We start from the raw sequence: 26564 nt of genomic DNA, 5'->3' as shown, positions 1-26564 counted from the left end.
ACAAGGAAAGCCCCGTATCTCTCTTGAGGAAGACACCAAGGCCATCACCATGACAACATGATGAGAGAGAAAGTTAAAAGATACGGACTTTAGCTGGCTCACAGAATGACTTGGCGCCTTGTTTACCCATTGAGAACTTTGTTTCTTTCTTATGACCAATGGGCAGTGTATGCGTCTGTTAAGTAAATGTAAGTGTCTTGAAAAACTATAAAGGCAACATAATAAATCTCTTGCTATAATAAATCTCTTTTATACAACCTTCTGATGGAGTCTTGCTGCTTTGCGTTGTGTTGTGCTCAGGGACCCACAAGGATCATCAAGTCCACATCAGCCAGATGACAGACTTAGTGCAATATGCTTCACAAGCAATGAGACAGAGCACTCAGTCCTTCCAAAAGCCCTACCTGATTCAAACTGGAGTCTACCCAATCAATCATACCTACCATCCTCCCTCAGAAATTTGGGTTACATGTGCTATAGTGATAGAAATAAGTAATAATTTGTCTTTACAAACTTCATTTAAAGTTTTGACTAAACAACATAATTGCTTTAAAACACTCATGCGGCATGCTATTACTATGGACCATAGTAAGGACAACTACAGCTGGTCTTATGGAAATCTCATAGTGTGATACAAAAGCTGTTATAGTAAAAATGCTGTCCTACAAAAAGCAGACAATTTACAAGAGAATGCGTGATGCTAAATTATTTACTCAAGTTAAATTCTTTGTTTTCAACACTGACTGTAGGCTACAAGATCTGCTGTATAATAATCACAATTTCTTTTTTATTAGAATACTATTTAAATTCTCTCATAGTCTTACTTTGAGCATTTACTGCAGTATCTGAGGATGGACATATAATCACCCTCAATGGATGGTTAGATGGAGCTGCATCCTCCTCATCTGACAGATCTGTCCTAGTTGGAAAGGAAATCTACAACTTAAGAGCAGTAAAATCTATCTCCAAAGCAGCAGACTAATGACTTAACTGCTGGGCCATCTTTTCTTTGCAAATGACAACAAGTGAAAAGAACAGATTAATTTAGACTACTGCTCTTGTGCAGTACATTTGTTGTGAGATGCCTCTAAGTATGTTGGGTACAGAAGAAAAAGGCAGATTGCAAATGAATGTGGTGTTCTGCATGTCTGAAAGGACAATCAGTGAAGCAAATACGGGTTGCTAAAAATATTCCCACTTCTGCTTTGTTTCTATACATAAAAATCAACTATCAAATGTGACTCTTTACAGCAAAAGAACACTTGATCTGGATATTGATTAGGAGTCAGCACATGGAGGGAGAATGAAACTTTACCTAAGTTTATCAGAACCCTGAGAATTTAGGATGTTTTTTTTCATGTTCTTTTTCTGCTGCTTTTGTTTCAAACAAACTCAAATCAAAATGACAAAAATAACACAGTTATTTGAAACTGGTCAAACTTGGAAAGGACACAAAGCTCATGCTTCACTGTTGAGAAGAAATACTGTATCACAAAGTTTCTAGGTATCATTCAAAGATTGGGTTTCGTGGTTTACTCTAATGCCAGAAGTTTCCATGGTTGGGAGGGGCTTTAAGCAACCTGTTTTAATGGAAAATGTCACTGCCCAAAGCTGGGAATGACGGAAATAAAGGACCTCTACAGTCCCTTCCAACCCCAACCAAACTATGCTAGTATGATTCTATGCCTTCCCACACCTGTAGGCTTTTTTCCCCCACTCATGAGAAGGTTAATTTTTCATTTTTTAATAAATAAATACAATATTCAAGAACATATATGCACATGCTGCAACAAAATAAACCTAAAAGCATAACAGCAAAAAAGTCAGTAAACCCAGTTTAAGAAAATTCTTTCAGATTATTAAGTGTGTGGTCTTACCCCTTAAGGACAAAACTACTCTGCCTGTGCAAGCAGCTCTCCAATGCATTTTCCTGGCTTTACGTTCACCTGCCAAGTCTATGGCAAAATTTTATTTTTGTGATTTTTTTTCTCATTTATTGCTGGATATGCCCTATACCTGTAAGTTGGTTTCAGATGGTGACAGAGCTGTGCCCAAGAGAAGATCTGCCTCATAATACAAGATAACATAAGTCCAACAGAAGAGATCCCAGTAGTTTCACCAATACATACAACAGCAGTTGTATTGTCATATAATCAGAGGAAGGTTTGGGTTAGGAGGGGTCTCATACATCTTAGCTTTTTGGTCTGCCAGTGCACATTGCCAGGTCATGTTGACCTTCTCATCCATCAATATCTCCAAGCAGCTCTCCTCAGACCTGCTCTCAAATATTATGCACACACCTAATTTGATTAAGGTTTGTAGAATCCCCCACACAGGTAACACATTAAAATGAGTTTGGCAGCTCTTCATATGGCACACTGGCTCCCCTAGGTTCTTTCACATAATGAATATATTCTACAAAAATTTTGTAGTATAAATTCAATATGAAGGACAATGGATAGTTAAATATAGAACACATGCAACAATCAGGCAAAACAACTCACAGAAGAAATATCAGAGCTACTTTGTTAAGGGGGAAGGTCAGGGTCTCAGAGGATTACCAGTTGCTGCTATCTTCAAAGCAGATAAGGGCTTGTGTGAAGGAAAACCCCTTATTATTAAGGGTTTAAATTTCACTATATTCATCTGAATTTGATTTTTACTGTTTTCAAGAAACTGCAGACATCCTTGAGAAGCTGATAAACGCTTCAGTCAACGTGTAAGTAAAGAAGACAGTACAGTCCTTAGGCACTTACTGGACATATAGTAGGTGACAACTGGTAATGATCATTCTGTTCCCTTGTTCTGTGCAATATGGTGCCCTGAGGGGAAACCCAAAGCAGCCTGGTGTGGCAGCTAAGAGCCCCAGAAGACCAAATGGTCCTGCCAACACACATTAGCCCACTTGCCATAGCACAGCTAACTGGAACTAACTATAGACTGAAGAACAAGGGAATAATCTGTGCTCTGTGGATCAACATCATGATACTAAAGCATTCATAGATGATTTCTAGCCAAAGCCAAATGATTTTTTTTTTTAGTTGCCTCCTCAGAAAAACTTAAATTAATATGGAATTTCTTTATTCTTTAGTCAGAGCATAGAAATCAAGGCAAAATAGTTATAGTGGGAGAATGAGTGCAAAACTATAAAATATATCAGGTAGATATACACTTCCATATATCATTATGTAGATATCAGATAGGCTACAGAGGTAAGACAAAGAAACACTAAACTTTCTCTTTATCCTTTGCTCCAGTGTCTAACCATTTTAGCCTAAGTTTCCCTAAAAAACTGTTGATACTTTCTTTCTTCCAGAACTCACAAGAGCACAGCACCTTAAGCAGGAACACAAGATGCTAGGTTGCAAGCTGAAAGGATTATTATCTTTACTTCAAGAGGTCAGCAAATAATTATAATTAGATTATCTGACCTTAAGAGAATATGTCTAATCCATTAGCTAGAGAAGGATGACTCTCTCTCCCCAGCTTTTTTTTTTTTTTTTAAATTCTATACACAGCCTTCCTATTCCATAATAAAAAGAATTTACAGCACATGGGGTAAAAAATGTACATATTGATGCTGGCTCATATGACTTCCTTCCAAGAGGAATAATTTTTTTTTTAGATTTTCACTAAGAATTCAGAATAAAGGCAATCACATTTACTACAGCAGTCTTCAGATTTGTCTTCAAAATCACAGAATTCAGAGCTAACACTAAATACCAATGACATGTATGCCCCTTAGGGCATAGTTTCCTTATGTACAATGATCCTTAGAGACATGATCCAATTTCTGTAGCAAATTTGTGTATATTCTTAGACCCCATCCTGACATTGTAAAGTAGTGTAAAACTACTTCTATGCCTATTTCAAAAATAAAGAGATTATATTTATCAGTGGAAGAAAATTCCTGTCCGTTTCTGGAAGCTGGAGGGGAACTAGTGTTTATGAAAATGTCTGATTAAGGTAACAGCCAATCCTAACTCAAAATTTGACACTTATGTGATTTATAATGAAATTCCAAAAATCTCATGGTTACTACTGCAAATACTACTTGATGAAACTTATGACGGGGGGAAGGGTTTGTAACTTACAAATGACACAGCGGAATTAGAACCAAACTTAATAATAATTTGAAATCCTAGGATTGATTTTGATTTAAAAATATGTGGAAATATTTGTGCAATAAAACAGGAAACCTAACTGTATTTAACATAAAGGCACTATTTGAAGTATTGAATCTAACCTGTGCTTCTAACAAGAACAGAATTATCTTTAGTTCTGAGGAAATTGAATAAGGACTAAACCCACAATGTTTCATTTCCGAGAGAAAAACATCATCATTCAAGCCTCTGAATCAATGGCAATAATCTATTGCACTGAAATAAATTCAATAAAATATAAGCTTTTCCCCAATGATGCTGGCCTGGTGCCATCCCAGCTCTTTGTGCACAACCTTCACCAGGTTCTTCTTTCATAGTCTACAAATGTAGGATTAAAACCTCACCTGCATCCCGCTCCCTTTGTCTCCTCTTTACAGTCTAAATTGGCTTTCCAGAGGAGAGTCTACACCTTCTTGGCTCATCTCAAAGAGGAACCAGCCCTCACTGCAGCCCCCCAGACACACTCAGCATAAACACCGGATAACCAACCAAAGCAGTCTCCTGCCTCTTCCGGGCTGCACTCGCCATTGCAACAAGTTTTCAGAAGCGAGAGTTGAAAGGCAATCCCCTCAACCAAGCACAAAGGCAGCTGTGTGTGTGCAAAGACAGGAACTAAGCTCTTGCACAGCATTTCCCTAAGTAGATTCACCCAGCAGATGCTTTCTCCCCTTGCACTGGCAAGCCAGTTTCAGTCTGTTGGCCCTGGGAGCCCCAAGGTTGGTGGATGGCTGAGCTAACAAGCCCTGCTGAAAAGCAGAGTGTGCTTGCTCAAGCCTAGTGCAGTGCTTGTGCAGCCTCACAGCTCATATCAGCAACTGGAATGATTATCATCCCAGAGACTGAAATAAAGAAAAAAAACTCATAAAATGTTTCTCATTTAAGGATGTGCACGGATTTTACTACAATATAATGGAAACCCAGTCTGTCCCACAGCACACTACCTGAGTTCAGCCCACAGCCTCCAAACCCCGTAAGATTTTGGAGGGGGACCTGAAATTGTGTTGGTTATCCCCACAGTTCACTCCTTTGAATTTTTCCAGTATTTTGGGTGTAGAAAATAGCTATTTACCCTTTCAAGTGAAAGTGATCTGTTAGTGGATTCCTGCCTAAATGGCAGAAGGTAAAAGACGTGGAAGAGCATCAGCAAAAGCCTGCCTGTGCAGATTCAGCTCACTTCCTCTAGATCAGGGCAGTCCCAGTCACTTTTCCAATTCCCATATCCAGGGGCAGGCTAGCACTAAGTCCTACTTCTTGCCCTCTCAAAGTCCATATAAGAAATAAAAAAGTACAGATAAAATACCTCCTTTGTATACCAGGAGTCTAGTGATGGTTTTGGAGGTAAAAGTGCCAACTATAATGCAGTCAAGAATTTCAGATCACATCCAGGTGGGCTATAGGCCCTACCACCAAGATCTGCAGGTGCCCTACCAGAGGACTTTGAGCTTTATTTCACTTCCAGAACAGAGACTGAAGCTCGAACTTTCAGGAAATAACTCCGATTTTAGGAAATACTTCTGAATTTCAGAACATGTTATTTCTTGAAATTACTATGTTTCCATACCCTGTTAGAGCTATGACCTTGCTGAGACCTGAGACACAACAGCACAGCCACAGAACTGTTGTAAGATATTTATACTGCTTGTCCTTTGCTACTGCTTTAGTTACCCACAGATTTCTTTTTAAACAGCCTCTTAATGAAATGCCAGTGTATTAAAGGGCTTGCATAACAGTCACTGAATTTAAAACCCAAGTGCCTGGCTACAACATCAGTAAAAATATTAGCAGAGCACTTCCTTATCATATACAGCGTCTCTTCATCCCTCTCCTTGTGTTTCATTTATGACTCTAAGTTCTATTTTTGAAGTTGTAAGTCAGAAACAGACGGCATACTGCACTATGTAATTAGGAATGGAAAAGTCCCTGCAGCCTTTAGACTCTTAGAAGAAAATATATTTAGAAGCTTGAATATCTTCCTATTCACACAGTTTCAACAGAGGATGCATCAGCATTTCCTTTTTTAAAATCTCTCCCTTTCTTTTACTTAAAGGCCTTAAACTCAGCTGTAAGACTGCACTCCAGACACAAAATTGGCTAAAAAGCAGTTTATTTATTGTTTAAAGGACTTTGGATCCTTTCTGCATTCTACTCTGTTTCTGAGAACTTCCTGGACAAAGCTGGGGCTCTCTCTGAGTTAAGCCTTTTTGCCACTCCAAAGAGATCCTTTTGTCCTTTTAGGTGGAATGTCTTTGGAATGCCTTTATCACAGGGTGTCTGGTTTAGGGAGTGTGTGTGTGTGTGTGTGTGTGTGTGTGTGTGTGTGTGTGTGTGTGTATATACACACATACTTCTTGGCTGAAAATATTCTCCAACCTAATATCTGAAATCTGACCTCAAAGATACATCATATTACATCAAAACTGGCACACTGAAATCCCCGAGATATCCAAGCCAGCACAGATACTGACAGAGTAGATCTAGAGTAGAAATCCAGCCAGTTCAATATCTTCCATATGTCTACAGCCAATTACCACAGGTAAATGGCAATATTAATGCAGCTCTGCAATGTTGAGCTCATTTAGCACTACCGTGAGCTCCTGCACATCCTGACATACAGAGATTGATTTCAGGAGGGGATCATTAGTGGCTCCCAACAGGAACAGAAACAGAAAAGAGAGCAGTCACAAACCTTTAGTACTAAACCCTGTTCAGTAGATTAAAACCTCGGCCCCTGGTAGCAGGATTGCTGCAGGCACACGCCGAGGCAGCAAGGAAAGACAGCCAGCAAGGAGACCTGCACCAGAGCTGCCCTGCTGAACATTCTGACCACATCTCTACCAAACACCCAGTGGCTCACACAGAGATCCAGCCCTTGGCCTAAAGAAGACAGTGCTGCCCCTATGGCCAGAATGATCCCACTACAGGGAAGCTTGGAACTAAAATGTGTGGAATTAGGTGTTTGCTCATCTGAAAGATAAAAGCTATGTGAAGTGATAAACCAGACCAGGGCTCCATCTAGTCTGGGTTTCTTTCCAACTGTGGTCCTTAGCAGATGGTAAAGGAAAAATATTAGCACAGTTTTTTACCCAGAATACATTTTCAGCTGCTGTACATTCCAAAAATACTTTTTTTCTTTTTTCCAATTAATATCCCTGGATAATTTCTTTTACACTAATTTAACCTTTTTCAAAACTCATGAAAACTCAACATCCCCACTGTTTTTTATCAATGAATCTCACAGCTTTGCTACCAGCTAAAAATGCTCCTTGTGGTTATTTCGACCTGCTGTCTACTAGTTTCATTTAACGTCCCAAAATCTTCTTGTGAGGAGAGCAGACATAGGTTCTCTGGTCATCATAATCTCCTACATGTGATGCCTGATTTTTCATCCTAAAGGGCCTTGCTAGACAAGCTCTTCAAGCCAAAGGCATATAGCTGAACTACTGGTAACACTGATTTAATTTCAGAGATGGAAACACCACCACTCATCTTTCTATATACCTGAATGCCTCTTGGCTGTAACACCTACAGATTTACAACTGAACTCTGAAATAAAATGGAAAGTTAAGGTCAATTTTTTCTATCATCCTTTTGTTCTTGACAAAAATGGCATTGGTTTATGCTGAACAAATATTCCAGTTAAGCAAAAAAAAAAAAAAAATCAATCTAATGAGCTCTGAACGAAAACAAAATTGAATAAACAAAAAGATTAGGCAGTCAGAGAAACTAAAAACAAAACAACAGTCTGCTCTCTCCAAGGTCATCTCAGTAAAACACTTTCATTGCCTGTTGTTTCCATCATTGAAACTGTTGCACTTTGTATAATGCAATGCTGTCTTAAGATTGCAGTCTTAATATCCCATTCCCAAATTCTAAATCAGCTCCTCACCCGGGAAGCATCCTCAAAGCAAGATAGCAGAAATTCTTCCTGCTGCTTTGACTTGATGATATCTTTACATACATTAATTTACAAGAGCATATAGCAACAGGCCAGACTTTAAACAGAAAGAGGGTTGATTTAGATTAGATATTGGGAAGACCATTTGGAAACACCTTTTACTGTAAGGATAGTGAGGTACAGGTTGCCCAGAGAAGCTGAGGATGCCCCACCCTTGGAAGCGTTCAAGGCCAGGTTGGATGGAGCTTTGAGCAACCTGGTCTAGTGAAGGTGTCCCTGTCCATGGCAGGGGGGTTGGAACTAGAGGGTTTTTGGACCTTCCAATCCAAACCATTCCATGATTCTAGGTGATGAAGTCTAACAACCATAGTAACGTATGCAGGTCCATGTGCAAGATTGCTGCTGCACAGTCCTCAGGACATCCATAAAGAGGAGACCCTGGTCCACAGCCTGTACTTTGTTTTCAAAACACCACACTCACTGCAAGGCTGCTCTGGCCCACGTAACCTTTACTTGTCTTTGAGGAAGTGAAAGACCCTTGAGAGGAAAAAAAAAAACCACATTGATTTCAGAGCCCCTTCAGTTTAGTGGTCTGACTAGTCCTCTGGAAGCTGGAGCCTCACATTCCCCAGAGAGAGGACAGTGAATGCAGGTTCCCCCCAAAGGTGATTTTTGCCACTACTTTTTTGAATTAAGGCAGCCCTGATTTGCTCTTTTCCTTTGGCACTTAAAAGCCATTTAGACCTAAATTTGTACCAAAAAATGTTTGCTCAGCTTCAGTATAATATTCTTAAGTCTTCTTAGACCTGGAATTTGAAGATAGCAAAATTTATGCAGTGATGCAGCCCAACACTCCATTGAGAAATGATCACAAGGGCAACGGAGAAATAGGTTATTTAAATTACTACAAGCCAAATAAAGAAACAGTGTAATTTAAATATGTTGACACATGCACTGAAAACTTTTAAAAATGTAATGCTGCCAAATGCAGTAATTATTTATATTTTAAATTCCTGATTAAAAAAAATCACTTGGTAAAGAGATTCAAGGCAATTTTTAGCTGTAGGAATGAATTTCTTACCAAAACGTCAAAACTAATACCATGCAATGATCATTCATATAATTTAAGAAACTTCAGCTTCAAATAATAAAATTTCTTATGAAAATGATTACAATAATAGTGTCCCACTATTGATTTCTAAATCAATATTAATTTTGAAATTTGGTACAATATTGACTTGGTATTATTTCAAATCTACTCATAAAGGCAGAATGCAAGATGGTCGATAATATTCAGGTGCTAAAAATGTCAGTATATTCTAAATCAGCTGCAAATGTAATCCTCTAAATCTTTGCCATTGGAAAAAAAAAAACCAAAAGAAAAACAACCTATGCAGATAAAATTTCTCATATATCTACTTGATGGCTGAGCCAACAACACTAAAATGAAGTTCTGTTCTTTCTGTGTCTGGTAAAAATCCAAGAGGTTAAAAACGTCTCACATACAATCCCCATGCAGCACAAGGAGAGAAGCAAAAGCCCACTCAGTCTGATGCCTCCCAGGAGAGCTGCATCTCCTAATGCTCACTTTGAGCATGGGGAGTAGTTATTAACTGATGGTAGCTCATCTCACAGGGTGTAGCTACATGGGCTTGAGGGGAGGAGCACCTGACACCCATTCAATTTGTACACAGACTCAAGCATAAACTTCTAGAATAAAACTCAAGTTTAAGTACATCTACAGCAGGAGGACCTCTTCTTTCATCATTTATTTTCCTTTATCACAAACATCCTGAAAGCAGAATGATACCCTGTCACTGCATAATGAGTTTGGAGGTACAGATGTTCTAAATCATTTATAATGAAATTATTTTCTGTGCCATCAAGCTCTCAGTTATTGCTTGGCCAGAATAACTCAAGGCAAATTAACTCTCTTGCTAGGTAAGCCACACCTGTGGTAATTTTGTACAGAGTTTATGATCTTACACTTCCCACATTATTCATTTCAAAATGTCCTCTGCATAATTAGCATCCTCTTCAAACAGAGTTTGGGACTCCAATACACAAACATACATCCAGGTAAAGCTGCTGGGTTGGAAGTGAACCAGACACACAAGTATAAAAGACAAATCAAAATAATTGTCCAAACATAGAAGAAAATTTTTCACTTTGCAGATCTGCTTCCCACCTCAACTTACTGGAAATGAAGCACGACTTTACTAAAAGCAAAAGATTTTCAGCAGTGCAGAACAGACACGGGCACAAGGAGACTGAGACCAGCAGCTCCACCAGGTTAATGCCTGCAGACACTGCCCAGCCAGCAGCCCCAGCCAGCCCACAGCTGTGTTTAAATGTCTGTGTTCCATGGCAGCAAGGGGATGGCTGAGGAAGCAGACAGGGAAGCATGGGCAGGACAAAGCAGGAAGGGGAGGGGGCATGCGAAGGGTGGGCAGGATGCTGGGACTGGAAGGGGATCCATAAGCATTCTCTTAAATGCGCTCAAACTTGTATCGAATTTTATTAACCTCTTGCAAGAATTATAGGAACTAATGTTTACCTTTTCTATTCCCCTCTCCCAAAACATTGCCCCACCCTGCATTTCTTCTCCCTCTATATTTCTCATCCAGCTTAATCCTCAGTTTTGATTAGCTCTTACCACATTTTTCCATTCCTCTGTCCGTTCTCTAACTCCCAAGTTATCCTCAGTCTCTCTGCGTCTCGTCTCCTGCCAGTGCCATGAACGATGCTTTCCTTCAGCAACTACTCCTACTAGCAGCCGAGTGCTGGAGTTCCCAGTACATCCAGCACTGCTGCTGGCTCGGCTGGATCCGGGCAGCTCTGGCAGCCTCTAATGGTGGCCAGAAGGAAAATTGCTGCTCCCACGACAAGGACTCATATCTGCCTGTCAACAGCTGAGGCCGGAGTGGAACACTGGAGACGTGAAGGATGAGCAGAAGGAGGTGTAGGTAGCTGTGGGGTGTTGTGAGAGGAAGGTGTTGGGATAAAGGAAAGGGAAAGAAAACAAATCTCTGTAAAGCCTAGGATGAATGAGGGCATCAGGAAGCAGCCAAACTCCTCCCAGCTGCAGGGCTGCTTGGCAGGTACTGGAAGTGCCGCGGGCCAGGTGCTGTAGGTGTGGTGAGGGCAGGGACAGCTCTGGCTCTGCAGCCCTGACTTGCCCTCGGAGCCCCTGGTCCAGCTGTCCCCAGTGCCACGGGGGCTGTGGGCCCAGAGCCCGGGGAATGGCAGCGCCCTGGGCCAGGCTGCGGCGTGTCCAGCCAGGGGACGGCCGAGACACTGACCTGGGACCAAGGTGTGCTTTGCCTGCTGAAGGCACTGAACTGCTCAGCTGTTCCTCAATCTGAGTTAAAATCCTCCCAGCTGACACCAGCAGAGACTGCAGCACATTCAGGTTTGTGCAGGAAAACCAGTTACAACAGATAACCCAGGAGGCAATCCCAGGTTCAGGATTTTTACAAGTGCTTTTCATCTGGGGCTCTCAAAGGGTTTTGCAAATATGAACTCGTTTTAGCTTCACAACAACCCCCGTGAGGCAAAGATAATGATCACTGCATCCATTTTACAAATGGGGAAACTTGGGCACAAAAGAAGAAAAGTGTTACCAAAGATCAGGCCCAGCAAGTTGAGCACAAAACGAGCAGCGCTGTGCTTGCACCGACAAGCAGAAAACCCTCCCTCCTGCTTAGGTGTGATTGGAATAGCTATTCCCAGCATAGGTGCAGCCTTAAAACAAATGGAGGAGGAGAAAACACATTGTTCAGTAAGTTCAGTAAGAACCTCCACCAGCTTCAGAGCATCAGTACCATTAGGTTGCATACAACACAGCTGCAACTCAGAGTAGAGTGCAAAAAGGTACCTCACAGAGAAAACACCAAGCTGGTTGTTTGTGTTGCTATCATTTGGAGGAACATATAGGCTGGCATGACATGAGTAGCACATAGAAACAAAGTTTTCCTACATCTTGCAAATTTGATACTGAAACTCCAATATTCTGGGGCACCCTTGCTCTAACAGCTGCAGTAAAAGTGCAGTAAGGAATGTAGCAATGATGATGTACTGTCATAAAATATGTCTTGGCTGAAGTCTGAAAGTCCAAATTCTTTATGCAAACCGCAGCCAGGAGTGTTGACAGAGTATGAACTGTCTCACCATGTACTAGTGGTTTTGGCTGTCAGAAACAAAATGTTGACCAAGTTTTTTCTTAGAATATTTAAAATTAGATATTTGCTGCTTAAAAGGAACTTTTTTATTTTTTTTAATGGTCACTTAAGTCAGTTTATTTTTTAATCTAAAACAGTATTTTCAGGTTTCATGAAAATTGAAAGAAATGAAAAATTCAGTGGTACCCTAGAGTGTTACACCTGTTGAGTACAGGAAGAGATGTGAATTTTTTTTCCTTGACTAATACTAGAGTCCACAGAAAGCTGATGATTTCTAAGGTATGCAACCACAGAAAGCTTCTTCCAGATGAATTGTCACTGAGCTACCTAAACTCGTAACTGCAGTATTAGTGCAAACATGTTGATGAAACAATCACTTAGATTTGGCTGCATGATGCTGTTCTGCTACTGCGGCACTCTGGGGTGACTGTAATTCAGACAGGATGGGTAATGAAAGAACTCTTTGGAGAGAGACCTCCAGTTAACCAGTTCAGTACCACTGCAGGGAATTTCCAGTGCAATGGGCATTACATAAGCTAGAGTCCTAGTACCATGCTAATTTGCTTCAGTGTTAGTCACAAGCAGTGGAATTCAATTAATGGAAAACAGCTCAGAAATGTACGGGGGAAGAAGGTACTGATGCTTTGTGCTACAAAGGAAAACTTCTGTAAAAATGTCCATCACCGATGTCTATAAAGAGTCTATAAAATTCATCAGCTTCAAATACCACAATGCAGAGAGGTACCTTTCATTACTCATTAACTTCTATCCTCTTTGCCTGACAATTCGGCTGTTAAAAAATAGTTTCACTTTCCTTGTATCTCATAAAAGGATTTTTACAGCCTATAACCCTATTTTCAAAATAGGAAAAGCATAATATAAATAATGATAAATAATACAGTATAAACCAATTCAGAGACGCACTGGGGATCTGCAATACTGAAGAAAGAAGGCAAAATTCACATAGGAAAATGAGAGAAAGAAGGATTCAGCCAACCAAAAATGAAGTGGTGCAGAGGATAGAGAACAAAATTACATGGTCCAATATTCCACTGATGATAAGATATGTAAGTTGTTAACTTAATATGTGCGCTACAGTAAGATGTGTTCAACTTTGAAAATAACGTATGAAAATCAGATTTGGATTTTGTGACCTGCCTTTTTCATGTAGATTGCACATGGTAATTCTTTTTATTTTTCAATTCCATGGTAGCTCAAAAAAGATACAGCTACACAGACAAACAGAGTTAATAAGATCAAATTTCCTAACACAAACCAGGACAGAGTGAACAGTCAATATTTCATGATCTAATGTATGACTGTCTGCAAAGCAAGCATGCTTTGCCTAATAGGGTGAATGCCTCTTTATTAACTTACTGCTAAATTATGTACTGAACTAATAGCATTGTCAAAGGCCTGTAAACAGCGCAGATATGAATCAGTGTTTTGTGGCAGCACCGTAATTATAACAACATCCTGAACAAGCTGTGTGCCATTGCAACGCGCATAGACCTGGTACTGATAGGCTTAGTACAAGATCAGAAGTTAACAGGGACTTAGGCAGCTAATCACAAAGCAGACACACTTCTGTTTTCATATATAAGGATGGTGGAATAAAGCCAATTCCCCAGCTGTAGTAGAGGCACATGACACGCTTGTAAAGAACACGATCCCGCCTGGGAAGGGCTCTTCACATTAATCTGAAAAGGCCTCATAGCATCATTTTCAATTCAGTTTTTAGCAAGCAATCTAGAGCTACAAGTGGACACCAAGTGGTAACAACTGTGTGCCTGCTGCTGGAAAGATCTGGGCTTCAGTGTTTTTCAATTCCAGTTTTTGAGCTTTGAATTAATAGCATGAAATAACAGTTTTTCCTCTCTGTTTCATTTTAGTGAAACACAGACTTATTTTAAAATTTTGATCAGAACACAATCTTTTTTTTTCCCCCACAAATATCCATGAGACAGGGTCTTCAGAGTTCCTCTGTTGCTACATATAGCTACGTAAATTTATAATCTTTGACACTTGACAGCAGGTTAGTTGACAACAAAGGGAATATCAATCTAATTTGTTTAGAGCCTTTGCTGGTAGGCATTTAACTGAAGACTTTATGGCACAGAAACATGAGAGAAGGAATCACTACTCTATTCCAAACTTTCTCCCTGATTTACTGGATGACCGAAGGCAAGTTATTTTGCTTCTTGTCTCCTGCCATTAGCATGTGTGTAATGCTCCTTTCCTCACACCAAGTCACTTTGAGAGCTGAGGGCAGGAGGGAAATCCAATGGGGAAAACTGGCAGGGTGATGACTGGGCAACACAGCATGCCTAAAAATGCTGCAGTTTTACAACACAAAATCTCCTAGCAGTCAGTAATTAAAGAAAAGGAAAGATACATTAACTAATGAAAGAACATCAATGCACAGCCTTAGAACATTTTAACCAATGACATTCAGCTAGCTGGGGCTACCAGTGCTGCTTCTGATTAGTCTGCCAAAGGCAACTCTCAATTGATCTGATTTTTCTCAACATGTTGAAGTTCTCCTTACAAATGTCTGTGCTTTTAAGGAAAAACAATTGATAGGTTCACAAATGGGAAGAGATTGGAAATCAGTTTCCTAGAAGAAAGAATGAAGGAAACAGCCACAGGTCTGGGCAGCTAACCAGGGCACTGTGCATCCTCCCAGGCACAGCCAATTTCTTCCCTTGGACTCAGTTCCTGTATCAACCCTCTTTCCTCTTGAGTACATCTCAGGCTTAAACTTCAAAATAACTTCAAAAAGTTCAACATTAACCCTTGAAAGTGAAGCTCAAGACTGTCCAAATCTACCTCACAGTCCCCCTCATTAATATTCTGTCACATATGCAATAACTGACTTGAGTATCATAGGCTCCTATGAGATTCCTGTGACCAAGTCATTGGTATAAAATGTCAGATTTGAATTCTTGTTCCATACAAGATGGTTTTATTTACTTTTTTAGATCCTAAGACCTTTAAAAACTCTCATTTTCAAACTTGTCTTTTCAAGAAGGAAAAGTGCATTTTTGATAGCAATATATAAGAAACCCATCTGACCCTCTCATTCCTGTAGAGCAAGAAAGCTTTTTGAGAAAGTTAGCTCTACCATAAAATCAAATTTAGACTGCAAGAAACTATAATCAGCAAGACTGATTCTTGACTCAAAATAGTTTTGATTTATGATTGCTAAAAATGTATTAATATTTTGTGAGTCTGTGCTCTTTTAAACTTGATCATAATTGAAAGCTTTGCGTCATTCTTTAAGTCATTTTCCTCCCCCCAATAAAGTTCTGCCACTAAACTGTGCTTCCAGTTCCAAAAGCTGATCCCTCTTGTTTCCACAGAAAGATTAATGGTTTTATATGTGTTGCCTTTTAGAAGCCAGAGGTTCACTTATAATGGATAATCCAAAAGAAGTAACTACTGAATATGATACATTGAAGTTCTTTGCTTTATGTAAGCAAATGAAAGAAACACTGTTTTTTTTTCTCTGATGCAAATACAAATAAAACAAGGCACTGAGCTGTAAGTACTGGAATTCTCTTTCTTCCAGAGAAGAAAAGTCCAAATTCAGAGCTTCTATATTAAAAAGTAGATGTTTGCCCATTGACAACCAACATTAATGAGAGAGAAGAAGAAGTTTTTATGCATCAAAAGTCTTAAAAGATCAAACTGTAGAGAGAAATTCTTTCTCAACTCAGTGGGAATGACTGCTACTTTCAGAGGGTTTATATTCTCTGTCTATCCCTGACTTGAAACTCCAATCTTCAGAGAAATATGGCATGAAGCATTCAGAGGAAAAAAAAATCTCCATTTAGTTCCAAGGTTGTTATAGTCCCATTTAGCTAAACAAATGAATATAAAATTGTTCTTAAAATTCCATCAAGTGATATATTTTTTATTACTTACTACATATTTAACTTACACTATATCCGCAGCTTTATTCTGCAAGATGAAGCAATAGTGTACTGATCTAAATGTCTTCTAAAATCTGAGTTGTGCAGTGTGATGGTTCTTACACTGTTCTACAGCCAGTAGAACAGGGAATTTCAGGGAGAGTAGTACATAAACATATCCATTAGTACCTCCTTGGGGAGAGCACTGGTGGGGGTGCTGGTCACCCCTGTCTGGTGACCAGCAACAGGACATGAGGAAAAGGAACAAAGCTGCTCTGGGGAAATACAGACTAGATATGAGGAAAAGATTCTCCACTCAAAGCATGGTCCATCCTTGGAAGAGGCTTCCTAGCGAAATGGTTGCAGCACCACACCTGACAGAGCTCAAGGAGCATCTGGACAATGCTCTCAGTTACATGGTTTAGTTTTAGTAGTAGTCCTGAAGTAAGCAGGGAGTTGGACTCAATTATCCTTATTATCCCTTCCAACTTGAGATGTCCTGTGGTTCTGTGCAACTCTGGTTTTTGAAACTTCAAGAAGTCTCTCAAAAAAGGGAATTTTTATGAAGATGAGTGAAGTCTAAAGTGACTGATAATTATTGCTATTTTTAAAGCAGAGATATGGGTCATGAAGGGATACAAACCTGTACTACACGTTGCACCTACTGTCAATAAAAGGAATAAAAGGTTTTCCTCCATTAAAGGAAAGCTCCAGGAATTTAATCACCTTTGTTGCAGTCTCACACTCAGGTTTTATTAACAAGAGTAATCTGTAGATTTGGAGAACAATTCAGGTTGGAAGGGACCTTTGGAGGTCATTTAGTCCCATCTCCTGCCCAAAGCAGGACCAATTTGAAAGGTCAATCATATAGCTTAGGAATTTATCCAGATGAATTTTGAACCTCTCGGAGAAGAAAGATGCCATAATCCCATGGAATCACAAGTTACATTAAAGAGATCTCTTTTTTTTGTCCTCAGACACAAGTGGAATTTTCCTTATTGCAACATGTGACTGTTGCTTCCTGTCCTTTCTTTGTGCATCTCTGCTCACCTTGATGCTGGTCTAAGGTGCTGCCAGAGCACACTGCTGGCAGAGGCCAAATTTAAGAACCACAGTGTCATTTAAGTTGGAAAGCATCTCTTGAGAGCCCACTGTCAAACCCTCTTCACTGAAGCAAGTTTACTTGCTTCAAGTTGTCCAGGAACATGTTTAACCATAAAATATCTCCAAGGATGGATACCGCACAACTTCTCTGAGTTACCTGTGTCCAGCAACTCTTACCATAAAAAAAGATTTTCCTGATGATAAGATGAAATTTCATGTGCTTGTTGTCTGTTGCTTCTTGCCCTGTTACTGGACACTGATAAAAGTCTGGCTTCTTTATCTTCACTCCCTCCCATCAGGTGTTTATATCTGATATTTATGTACTTGTACATCTACCACTGAAGAGTTATGCCTTCCCAGGTGCACTAGGCTGCATTTGCTTTTGTTGGACTTAGGTGAAACTTCAGTTGACCTACTCCTCCACTGTCAACCCATGCATTCATGTAAAATATTCCCAAGGTTCTGGAGCATGAAGTCAATTTCTTACAGGTTGCTTACATAGTCTTACTGTTTGAAGAACTTCACTCAGCTAAGGTAGATCAAAGGGACATCATGTAAAATGCAGTGGAAGTGATTTTACAGCCTTTTATGATTAAAACCAGACAGCAGATATAGAAGCCAGTTCAGACAGCCCACACTGCTATATAATGTAGATTATCTTCAGGTAGAGTGTGAAAGAAAAGTAGACAAAAAAGGTATATATTTTTTCAGCCAATAAACACCAATCTCCCATTCTCAGATAATTAAAATTTGGGATTTTGCTAAGAAACCTATGTTATCACTACCCTTAGTAGTTGTTTTTGCACGTTGTTAAGCTTTTGTTCCTACAGAGTGGCCCCAGCTGATAAACTCTCTGTTATGAAAAATGAATTATTGTGTAAGTCAGTGAAGACTGTCCCAGGATATGGCCCTTCAGGGACATACCAGTAATGACCACTGATAACTACATTTTCAGGTGTTCCTAAAAAGTGACAGAATTGTGACTTTGCAGCAAAGTGAAACCCATTTGCCAGATAAAACAAGGAAAGGAGAATCTTCCTAAAATCTGAGAGTAGGAAGAATGCCCATACCAAATATATGTTTAAAACATTATATAAGTCTTAGTAATAAGATAATTATACTTGTACTGCTAAACTTAGATTACAAAACACAAAGTTTGCCATATCTAATCTTAAAAACGATTAATGAATTTCCTTAGTATGCTACTTTTTGTGGGTTTAGAAGGTCTTTCCAAGATGTTTACAACACAGAAATAATCATGAGTAGAATCTACAGCAGTTGTTTAATACAGGGATGAGTTATGAAATATTTGATTTTTTACAAAGATAGCAGAATACTGCAATTGCTTCTGTCTTCTTAATAGCTTGAACTAAAAAGGTTTTCATATGTAATTAAAAATTCTCTAAAAAGATACCATTGTTTTTTGCAAGGAATTCTTTTTTTAGTAGAAAGACAGTTTCAGGTTTAAGACCCCTTTTATGTTGTTCATCATGTCTATTTTATACGATTTCCAAACACTGCTGTTTTTTCATGCTGCGTTTTCCATGAAGCTCATCTGGCCCAACACAGACATTACAATACAGATCAATACAGCTGGACTAGGCAAAGAAACTCCTTTTCATTTGAGTCACTAATGAAAATAGAGGCTCTTTTATTATTCTGTTCTATTTTAGGCATTGGCTTTAGGATGAAATTAATCACAACGTAGAAATGCTTAGGTTTTTCTTGAGACTAGCTTAGGAGTAGATAGCTGCATTTTAGTCATAAAGTCACATGATATTAGACCCATTCCTTTTACCTGTACTCTCAGTTAAAACTAAATTCTTCAGGCACTGCCAACCACCATGACTCCTCATCACTATCATAGTGAAAAAAAAATAAATAATTTCCAAAATCAAATTATTACTGTAGCATAAGAAATATCTCAAATTTGCTCATTAAACTGGCCAATTCCCCTTACTTTTAGCTTTGAATTAAAGGAAAAGGCTTCAGGAAAAATGTTGTTACCATCTGGTACATTTTATAAATTTTAGAGCATCTGTTTTTGGCAAAGGCTCTCAGAGCTGATTTCAATGCTGAAACCATGAAAGCATCATAATTTTATCCCAAGTTTTTCCAGTTAAATTGGCTTTTTGGGAGCATTAGCAGGCTGCACAACCAACAGCAAGATGGCAGCTTCTTTGATAGATGGAAGCCTTTCTGCATTTGGTCCATAAGGAAAGACCATTACAAGCACTTCTATGGTTCCCCTTGTTTAAGGGAGATGCTCCATGTATTTGAGAACGCCATCAAGGGATCTGTATGTTTGTTTCAGGCTCTAAAGCAACAGACCACTCCGGAGATGACTCAGAACATACAGCAGAGCCATCACATCCTCATGGAACAAAATAATGTTTGGAAACAGCAGTAAACACATCTCACTACTGCAGCCAAATAACAGGAAGCATCTACAAATAGCTATGATTATTTAGAAATGGCTTTGTAGTTTGGGAAGCCTTGATAGCTTAATGTATAAGACCAATGTGTAGCTCTTGAGCCATGACCACACAAAGGCCAGGCAGAGAAGACTTGCATGCTGATATTCAGGTTTCCTCCTGCTGCCCCCATCTCACTTTTTGCACTAAAGTAAATACCTGCTACTAAGAAGGAGGTGGCACCATCAAGCGCTCTCTCTAATACAGGATTTAACTACCCTTATTCAGTTGCTCTAAGCTCCTTCAGTCAGCTGTCTTAGCAGAAAGGAGACTCCAGTCATGTCATTTGCTTCCCCTGACCCCATGAAAGATCCAGTTGGCATGTGGCTCCCAGAGAGCCATTACAATAATTACACATTTTGTTTCCAAACACATGTAATAAGTTTGTTTTTACCTGAGTCTTCCATCCTCTGCTGCAGCTCCTCCTGGTATAATCTTAGTAATGAATATCCCAGGATCATCCCCAATGTGTGGGTTATCTGTTCCTCCAGCAATACTGAACCCCAGGCCAGAATTTCCCTGGAAAAATAATAAAAAGTAAATCCATCACTCAGATGCTAGATTTCTGCAGAATTCATTTGCATTGCATGGAAAAGGAACCTTGCTTCTTAAAGAAAGCACACTATTTGGCAACTCCATACTTGAATCCAGGTGACTCAGCCTGAAAAAATTAATTGTCAGTTAAAGAACAGAGGCTGTGAACAGAAAGGTTTCCTGGAGCTAATGACAGAGTTAATGGATACTCCTACAGAAACAGGATTTGACCTAAATTTGTTTTCAAAAGCAGTCACATAAATTAGCATCTGAACTCCAATATTAATTCATCCACGTCTATGAGAGCTAGAGGCTAAAAACATTTCAGAGCTTTGAAAAAAGACTTTCAAAATAACTGTCATTTATAAACAGAAACAGTGAAAAACATCTAACCCTGAAGTATTTTATTATACTAGTTTCTGTTGAAGACTGACATGCTTCAAAAACAAACAAAAAAAAATCCACAAAACAAGAGTACTTCTTTCATCCTACCGATCTGCTAGGACAAAATTTTTGAAAGATATTATAAGACTCTAGTCAATAATCTCGCTTGTTGTTTATACTATTTGTGAGAATATCATGAAAAATAAATAGATATGTACACACATACATGCTCTTTCAAATTAAGTCACTGTTTTTCACACACATTTCAAAACCACAATTCTAATTCTTTTTTGGAAGTATGTATTAATAATGCTTTTTCTATATAAGTCAACCTTAAGTACATGTTTTGGTGTTTTTTCCTCTTTGAATTAATTTTTTTTCCCAAGGGATTCTTTCTTATTTATAGAAAGGTAGATATGGGTTTAAGAACCCGTAATGCATAGGGAATGTCGTAAAATTCAATGCAATACGTGCTTCTTTCTTTAAGGGCCTCTCAGCCAAAAGTATTTTCAGTTAGGTAATTAGACTTATCACAGTGATATAACTACACACATATTGCAGAATATGTACTGCAAATGAAGTCTATTTAGGGCACTAAAATACTTTTCTTTCATTACCTTCTCAGACTATTGGGAGTTGGTTTCTTTTACTGCTGCTTGTGATCACGTATCCAGTTCTGTTCTAGTGAGGGAAGTTATTAATAAAAATGGCAGCTCCATACATTTTTTTTCTAAATAATTTAAATCAAATGTCACTTCGGCATTTTTCAACTGTACTTCAATGCCCTGAGTGTGATGCATTTTGTGTGTTAAAGCCTTCATGTTGCCTGCTTGCAGCATGTCAGATTCTGAATGCTGTTATCAGTATTCTGCATTCACAAGAGATGCAGTTCTCATTACCCAAGAGATGAACACACAATGTGCAGCTCTGCTGTCAGCATATAATTGTGAACTAATTTATAATCCAAGGAAATGGGTTTAGGACTGCACATATTGCAATGCTTCTCAGCCAGCTATAATGTGGAAATCATTTCAGTACTGAAACACTCTGTATATATTTTCTGTAGTTAGCAAACACCTCCAGGCCAGCATTATAAATCTTTGATTTAATCTCCCTTTCATCATTAGGATCATCTCAGATTCAGGCTGTTCTCCCAATATTTTAACACATACCTAATTATACAGCACATTTTACAGTAACATTTACTCTCTAAATACTTTAGGAGTGTTTTCCTGAAATCCTTTCTATATGACACATAAATAATTAAGCTAACTGTCAAGCACGAAAGAAGAAAAGACTACTTATACATACTTCAGGAAACCTGGAACAAAATCCCTAAACATTAGTAAAACAAAGGGCAAATTTCTAGAAATTCTGAGCAATACCTGATTTGCAATAAAAAAAACCCCAAAAATCTCTAAAAACAAAATTGTTGTATTTATTATTAACTTTAGGGAGATTATAAAAATATGCAGTAATCTGTGTTTCTGAAAAGAGGTAGATTTTCAAATCTCCAAAACCTGATTGTGATAGGAAAAGGCAAAGAGGAGGGTAACAATGACAAATCTGGGCATAAATATTAGCACAAGACAAACAGCAACACCACAATTTTAAAAAATGTATCTGAAGAGCTTTAAAAAGCTATCAAAGCTTGCCTGTTATGTGGGGTGTGCTTAGTTGTTACAGTTCAACACATAAAATGCACTCGGTATTTTAGGAGGAAATAATTTCTGCACTCTTTTCCTTCTACTGTATCTTTTTCCATTAACATTTTAGAGCTAAAAAATGCTACAGCAACGCTGGCTGTAAGCAGTGATGTGGCAACACTGCTGCACACTTCTCAGGAGAATTATTGCTATTCTTGACATTTATCCATAAATGTGCATCTGTTATACTGCAAGACTCTTCTGAATCTGCCCCTTAGGAGCAACCTTTTAAAAGCACAGGGTAGCACTCCTCGCTGGCACTTCTGTATCCAGAACATTTCAAGCAATTATTCTGGCTGCAGTCCTTGACTTGATCAACAGGATCTACAAGTTGTCAGGCACGAGCTGCCCTGACAAATAGGTACATCCCTGCAAGGCTTTACTGCACCAGAAACTCACTGCAAAAGTTAAGAGCAATTATACTTCTTTTCCTCCTCTATAGTTTATGAAGGGTCTGCCTTGCCTACATGGAAAAATCTTCTTTGTACCTCAGATCAAAGCCAACAAGGCTAAAAGCAAAGCTACAATCACTCATGGCTTTTTGAGAGCTTGGTTTGAAAAATAATGCAGCAGGAACATTCTGGTTAAAAGCAACTGTATTTCAGTTCTGAGCAGCAATACTGACATGCAGATCTCTCCTTGTGTCTCATGCTTCTCTCCATGCTCTGCCTTCATGCACATTCTCCAGCATATTGTTGCTGGACTAAAATCTCATTGTCCTAGTCAAGGCGCAATTCCAAATTACAGTAAGTACTGTTTACTACTGCAATGCTTCCTGAACATTTCCACAAGGCTTCGTTCCCCACCCTTGAGTTTTTGCACCTCCTTTGTCCCCATTCCAGAAAAAAAAAAAAAGTGTGGTAATTATCTTCACAGCTTTTCTTGGCGTATCTGTGTCCCTCCCATTTGATGTGAACCAATGAAAATGCCATCCTGCAGTCCAAAACAACCACTGAACCATCACTTAGCCACGGCATTTTCCAAGGCGGAACACTCATGCTTTCTCTCATGCTGATTCATGTTTGGGAGTGGTTCCCCATAAATATCATGTTAATTCACTGTACTCTTTCTACTCCAAACCTTACATCCCTTGAATGCTTACAAAGCAAGTTAAAAATGAGCTCAGATGCCTGGTGACAATGCAGATAAATACTTAATGAGAAGTAGTAACAGCTGATAGAGAAAAGTCTTTCTCTTTTGGAATACTCCACTGATACTTCTTAATTGAGATTCATATTTAGGCCTTAATATGTTTGCCTGTTTTATTTCAGGATCCTTCAGCAGAAGAAATCTATGCAAAAATCCCAACACTTAACAACTTGTTGATGTTTCAACTTCCCAACACTAACAATTGTGAAGAACAAGCCTCAGACCTATAAACTTTTAATGGTATTGCTCAAACATCATTATTAGCATGTGCAAATATATATATACACACACACACACATAATTCTGTGATTCTATATAAGGGTTCATATCCAAATTATTTTGTGTTCAATTATTATTAGCTAAATTATCTCTGGACCTAAACCTTTCCATCTCTTTGTCCAAGCTCTCAATTTCTACTACTATAAAAACCCCATATAACTAGTTATTGACTATACGAGGAAGATTGGCATAAAATTGCACAGCAACAGATGGATGAATATACTTGTTAATTGTTAGTTTAGTTTCTTACTACCTTCCCCACCTTTTGTTGCAAGGCTCCAGTCATGCACTCAGACTGAAAAAAGGCTTAGCATAGCATAACATGCCCAGTTTGGTTTAAACAAAATATTGCCTCCATTTCCTCCTATTCATGCTGGCTATCTCATGCTTCTCAGGGATTTACCACCAAGCTCAAATTTGTCTCTTGGCTCAGCTTTACTTTTCAAACACAGAAAATTAGGTCAAACTACCACATCAAAACCATTTCTCGCAGCCCAGCCCCTGAGGCCGCCTTCCTGCTCTCCTGTGAAGGGAAGATCAGCACTTCGTCTTGAGGTTTATTACACCTGCCTGCCTCCTTTATGACTTTCTCAAACAGGGCTTTGCATGCCACAAGGACCATCTGAATTCTTTATAGCTCAGCCTGGGCAGAGAGGAGGCCTGGCTGTATTTCTTCTGGCCCTGGGGTGGCAGACAACCTCTGACAGCCACACAGTCTGACTGCAGATGACGGTGTTACACCTTCTCCCAGCACTGAAACACAACACTTGGGGACAGAATAAGATGACAGATTATTCACATGCCAGGGAAAGCAAATAAAACGTGTAAGTTGTGGCCAGTTTGAATCTCTTCCCTCAAGACTGTTATACTTACAAATAAGGATCACAAAAATAAATAAGAACCCCCGGCAGGGACTGGTTTTGGGTAGCTAGAAGGCCTTGAGACCTATCCTTCTTCTTGCTTAGCCTTCCATCTTGTGTTCTCCCATTACACACCTCTATGAGCAGCCATATATCATACTGCAACTTCATAAGGCTGCAGCCTTTTTATTTTGTCAGTAGTTGACAGAAGTGCTCCACATTCTTCTGTAGGAACAGAGTTTAGCTGACATCAAGAGCAACTGAAGTTATTTTCACCATGATATTGCAGTTCAGCATCGAAGATAGCCTTCACTACAATTCTACAAATTATTTTGTCCTTATTGTGTCTCATTTGTCTTTTTTTTCTGCTCAAGAAAGTTTGACTAAGAATGATGTAAAGTCACTCAGTCTTTAACAAAATCATGGAAGAATGTAAGACCAGAAGGAGAAAGAATATCAGAAATGCATATCAAGAGCAGACTGAGTACTTCTCTGAAAAAGGGATTGTATTTTACAACATAAGTGATTTGTATTTTACCACATTAAGCAGGCTTACCACAGTTACATGGAAACTGTTCTCCATTTTAATTTCTTTGAAATTCTAATCAATAAGGTGACAGCAGAACTCACATAGATGCTTCTTGAGTGAGTTAATTACTTCAGTGCACCTAAAATAATTTCTCAGAATCTTCTGAACTGACATGATTTTGAAAATCTCTAGCATTCAAGTAAGAGAAAAAAAAAAGTTGAACATCACAGAATTCACTTAACTTTTGCTGCAACCTCACCCTGACACCACAGCGTATTAGGAAGCCATTAGAGTTTCAGAGTCCATCAGTTAGTCAGTGAAAAGTCTAAGACAGAGGGAGTAACTGTATTTCCCAAAATGTTTTCTAGAGGTTGAAAGCTGTTTCAGGTGACAACACATAATCACAAAGCCTCTATTACTTAAATAATCTTTTGATTTTGGTGTTTAATTTTGGTTTTTTCCCCCCACTGGTTTAAGGGATTATTTTTTTCCTATACACTTCCTATCTCTATTCGGGTGTTCACAGCCAAATTTCTGGAATACTTTTCTTTTACAGATGACTTAAAAGTATTGCTGCCTAAACTTGCAGGTTTGGTCAGAGCAAGTTTAGTCAAGAGAATGCTCATACAATGATCGCTCACTCATTCCTAGATTCCTAAAGACATTTTTTTAAATTGTCTTCCATTGTTACAATTGTTAAAGACCCTATCAACTTTGTTACTGGGGCTCCTTAAAAAGTTGTGTGTTGCATTTTATAATGAGAATTATCCTTCAGCTTTTCAAGAGCACTCATGATCTGTAGGTCCAGAAAATCCTAACCTTTCCTGAGCCTACACAATGTTGGTTTTATCTTGTTCATGCAAAATTTCAAAATACTTAAATACAAAGATAAGGTACATCCTGTGAAGGCAGTGTAGGCTTGGCATTCGTTGGAATTTCTTAATTTCACATACATGCATGAAAATGCTAAATTTTTCACCTTTGGCTACTACAGTCGGGGTGCTTTCTCATTCTGTAAGGCATACTTTTCTGATATAGCATTGGTTTAGAAATTATGCTCTTTTATTTAAAAAAAATATATTTATTTGGTTTTGTTTTTCAAGTCTTCTAATGTAGCACATTCCTTTAAGTAAATGTTGCTGCAATTAACATTCATAACCTACTGAGTTTGTTTCAGGTAGTGGAAAACCTCCCCTTTGCAATATGAAACATACTGTGAGACACTTTCATTTGAAACTTGCTTTTATACATTTTAGGAGGTTTTTAAAATCCTTTTGTACTCATTTTTAACTTAAACATTTCTGCTTAAGTGAAGTCATAGCTTTCTTTTTTAAGTAAAATATGGAACCAATACTTGTTTTCTGCAGATATTCAAAAGAGTTAGCCAGAAAT

The 26564-nt window shown here is 38.7% G+C and overlaps 1 protein-coding gene across 22 annotated transcripts in view; it reads right to left on the bottom strand.

The window, feature by feature from the left end:
* The window catches only part of DLG2 (discs large MAGUK scaffold protein 2), a 984895-nt gene that overhangs the window by 303292 nt on the left and 655039 nt on the right, over nt 1-26564 (bottom strand). For all 22 annotated transcript variants that reach the window (XM_063148780.1, XM_063148803.1, XM_063148779.1 and 19 more), the window contains one exon: nt 20126-20250. In XM_063148780.1, coding sequence (XP_063004850.1) covers nt 20126-20250 — 125 coding nt within the window. The remainder of the gene's footprint in view (nt 1-20125; nt 20251-26564) is intronic.

Source organism: Melospiza melodia, chromosome 2 (assembly GCF_035770615.1).
Source record: "Melospiza melodia melodia isolate bMelMel2 chromosome 2, bMelMel2.pri, whole genome shotgun sequence".
Classification (NCBI taxonomy): Eukaryota; Metazoa; Chordata; class Aves; order Passeriformes; family Passerellidae; genus Melospiza; species Melospiza melodia.
The sequence above is the reverse complement of the archived record's forward strand: the minus strand, read 5'-3'. Positions and strand labels throughout refer to the sequence as shown.